The following is a 3,486-nucleotide window of genomic DNA, read 5'->3' as shown; positions in this document are numbered from 1 at the left end:
ATCAAACCTTTTAGACCACGGTGCAACTCCAAAACTTTTTGGACCAAACATCCAATTTTTGACATATTACAGGGACCAAACTTGCAATTTTGTCTTTATTTTGAAAGGATTGACCGTGTAAGTTTCTAAACTAAAGGGGTCATCTGTGTCAAAAACTTGTTCGTAATGACTATTCATAGTACCATTTTCAACCATTTATGTAATTTTTTAATACTTTTGCATCTTTTTATTTATTTTGAACAAATAATTTCGTAGATTGTTGCATAAGATTGATTTTTAAAAGGTAAAACCGAAGCATTTAATTACATTTGAAATCCTTCTTCTAAGTTCCATCTTACAAGACGTCTTTCTTCTTTTGTAAGATGCTAATTAATTTGTCATTATATATTAGCTAGTTCATCGAATATCACTAATTTTTAATACTTGAACAATTATTTACCTAATCATTACAATTTCAAACCACAAAATAGATTCAGATCTATATCTGCTCTTAATCTATTGTCGGGCACGAAAAACAAAAGCTAATGGAAAATTGGAAATAATATATGCATTCGACAAACACAAGACACCCCTTCGGGTTATCGGGTTGATATGGTCTTTCCATTTGAATGTAAATAGGGTCCCACCCATTATGAAATGAATGATACCGAAATATAGATCATTTTGTGTAGTAAGCATGGACCCTAGGGGCCACATTTATGTGTTGAAATCAGCAAATGACTTACTCAGTTTAGTGCTCTATTGTCACGCAATTATGATGGAACTCCCCTACGTACGTATCTACGGATTTTAGCATGTTAGACTAATGTCGAAATTATGATGGAACTCCCCTACGTATATACGGATCGATTTTAACATGTTAGACTAATGTGCATGGGATGGACAATATTATCTCAAGATGGGTATATGTGGCGCATAATCCATGCATGGTGCATAACTTAATTTGATATAAAATATGGGACATTTGCACGTAACTTATTATTAAACTCTTGTTAGCATGTTGTTGTATGTGTACCTAGGGCATAGGTACCAATAACTAAACGCCATAACCAATTATCAGGGTCCATACCTTATACCCTATACATTAGGCTTACCCCCTAGGGCATTTATGAACACGTTAAAAACATGTAGCCTTGATCAGAAACCTTATCCTACAAACTCGCCTTTGTTGAGTAATGGGTCTCCTGGTTTACACTGTTGGGATACATACCGACTGATGAACGACGTCAGTGAGTGAAGCCAGCAACCCCACTTGTGAATTAAATGTATCCATCTCATGTATTGTTTATTTTGGCATCTATATATAGCCATTACCCACATGAGCAAACCATATTACAAGCATTTATCTTCAAATTCAAAAACCTTCTTCTTCTTCACCAAAAGCTTCAGCTAATAGACAATACACAAAAGAGACGAGTTACGCCACCGAAGCTTACATCAAAACCACATAAATGGTAGGTTAATTGAGAAATCTTGATCAACTTTCTGAACCATTCGTTTTCATTTCAAGCTAGCCATTGTTATTTTTAAAAATATAGCAAAGACTAATGATTCGTTCCAAGGTTCAATGCACAATGTCCTAAACCGAGCTTTTATATATGCAGGCTAAGAGAACTAATGAACCAGATGTAGCGGAGTTCATATCAGCGATTGCAGCCGGAAATAACGCTCAACTCATGGTGGTTGCATGTGCTGAGGCTGCCGGCTCCACCACCCAAGGCCTCATTGCTGCATCTCATCAAACTGGTGGCAGGCTGATCTGCATCGTGAAGGGAATCGAGGAGCTTCACTCTTCCAAGCAAGCTCTTAGCTCAGATGCGAGCCAAGTAGAATTTGTTGTAGGAAATGCTCAAACTCTCTTGTCAACTGACTACAAATCTGCCGATCTTGTGGTTATCGACTGCAATCTAGAGAATCATGAAGGGATTTTGGGAGCGATACAAACCGAGAGAGAAAAGAGTACGATTGTTTTGGGGTATAACGCTTTTTGGAAGGATTCCTGGGTTTGGAGCAGATTGAACAGTCACTTGTTGCCGATTGGAGAAGGGTTGTTATTGATGAGAATCGCCGGACAGTCTGACAATGGTGGTGGCAAGAACGGTGGCCACGGCGGCAACAAGGGCAGAAGGCCAAGTCATTGGGTGGTTAAAGTAGATAAATGCACGGGCGAAGAGCATGTTTTTCGGATTAGATCACCAGGTGGTAGAGTTGTTCGGGCTTAAAGTTTCTACATTCTTGTTGCCTTGTTGAAGCTGTTCATCCGTAAATGTATATGACCATATATAGCTTATACATAATCGTCTTCTGGGTGTTAAGTAAATCACCAGAAAGATTAAAAAATTGTACTTACTGTCGATTATGGAATTTGCGCTATTTTAGAACTTAGTTTTAATGAAATTTTGATTAAGGAAGTTTTTTATATCATGATTCATGAAGTATGGGGCATTATTTATTTATTTATTATTTATTTAATATCATTAATATTTGAATACACTAGTTAATAAAGTTTTTCTTACTTAAAATATATTTTTTTTCATCATCATTCTTGGCATGTTATATTCATATATAAATAAAACATGTAATAGCTCTCGGTCATATGTTATACTGTATTTATATATAAATAAAACATTTATCAAATTTTTATTACATTTTATTTGTTATTCATATATTAATAAATAGTATGTTGATAAAATACAAAGTGTTTTTAAAATTCGAACTATATATTCATATATGACTAACAAATGATCTGTAAAAAAATTCTAATAAATGTGTTATTCATATATGAATATGACTTTTAAGAAGAGATAATATACGTTTTATTCATACGTGAATATAACATGTGATGAGAGTTAATGTAAATTGTAAAAAGTTTATGACATCTTATATTTATATATGAATGATACTTAAATTATAAAAAAAAAATTAAGCATATTTTTTATACATAACTGAATAACAAATATATTGTAATTAAAATCTGATATACTTTTATTCACTTATGAATTACGAGAGTTGAAACTATAAAAAAATCTTAAAACTATGTCAATCTATTATAGAGAATAAAAAATTATAAATTTTGATATATTTAAAATTGTTTTTTGATAAAAATAACATCTTAAAAATTAAGAAGAAAATGAAAAAATAACTATGTTTTTGTATATAATTAAGGTAATGATTAACATAGTTTAAAGAAACATATTTTGTTTTAAAACACGTGTGTATTTCTTTCCACCTTTCTGTCGGTACGATGAAAGATTTTGCAATAAAAATAAATGATAGACTGAGACTAATTCCTCCATTATCAACTTTTTTAAATTTCTCAATTGAACATATATATATATATATATATATATATATATATATATATATATATATATATATATATATATATATATATATATATAACAACTTACTGAAATCGTCTCTATGGTTTGTCAAAATTGTGTGTTTGGTCCCTAACATTTTATTTTTATTTTTTATTTTTTTGCA

General features: G+C 31.8%; 1 protein-coding gene across 1 annotated transcript; it reads left to right on the top strand.

Moving 5' to 3' along the window:
* Positions 1 to 1,341: 1,341 nt before the first annotated feature.
* On the top strand, positions 1,342 to 2,381 carry LOC145074333 (uncharacterized). The gene is made up of 2 exons (XM_079020732.1): positions 1,342 to 1,454; positions 1,605 to 2,381. Exons 1-2 carry the CDS (start codon positions 1,452 to 1,454, stop codon positions 2,220 to 2,222), a joined length of 621 nt encoding a protein of 206 aa, XP_078876858.1. The 5' UTR covers positions 1,342 to 1,451; the 3' UTR covers positions 2,223 to 2,381.
* Positions 2,382 to 3,486: the final 1,105 nt, after the last annotated feature.

Source organism: Lactuca serriola, chromosome 9, assembly GCF_051521515.1.
Source record: "Lactuca serriola cultivar US96UC23 chromosome 9, Lser_US96UC23_V15, whole genome shotgun sequence".
Lineage (NCBI taxonomy): Eukaryota > Viridiplantae > Streptophyta > Magnoliopsida > Asterales > Asteraceae > Lactuca > Lactuca serriola.
Note: the sequence above shows the minus strand (reverse complement) of the source record. Positions and strands in the feature narration are given on the sequence as shown.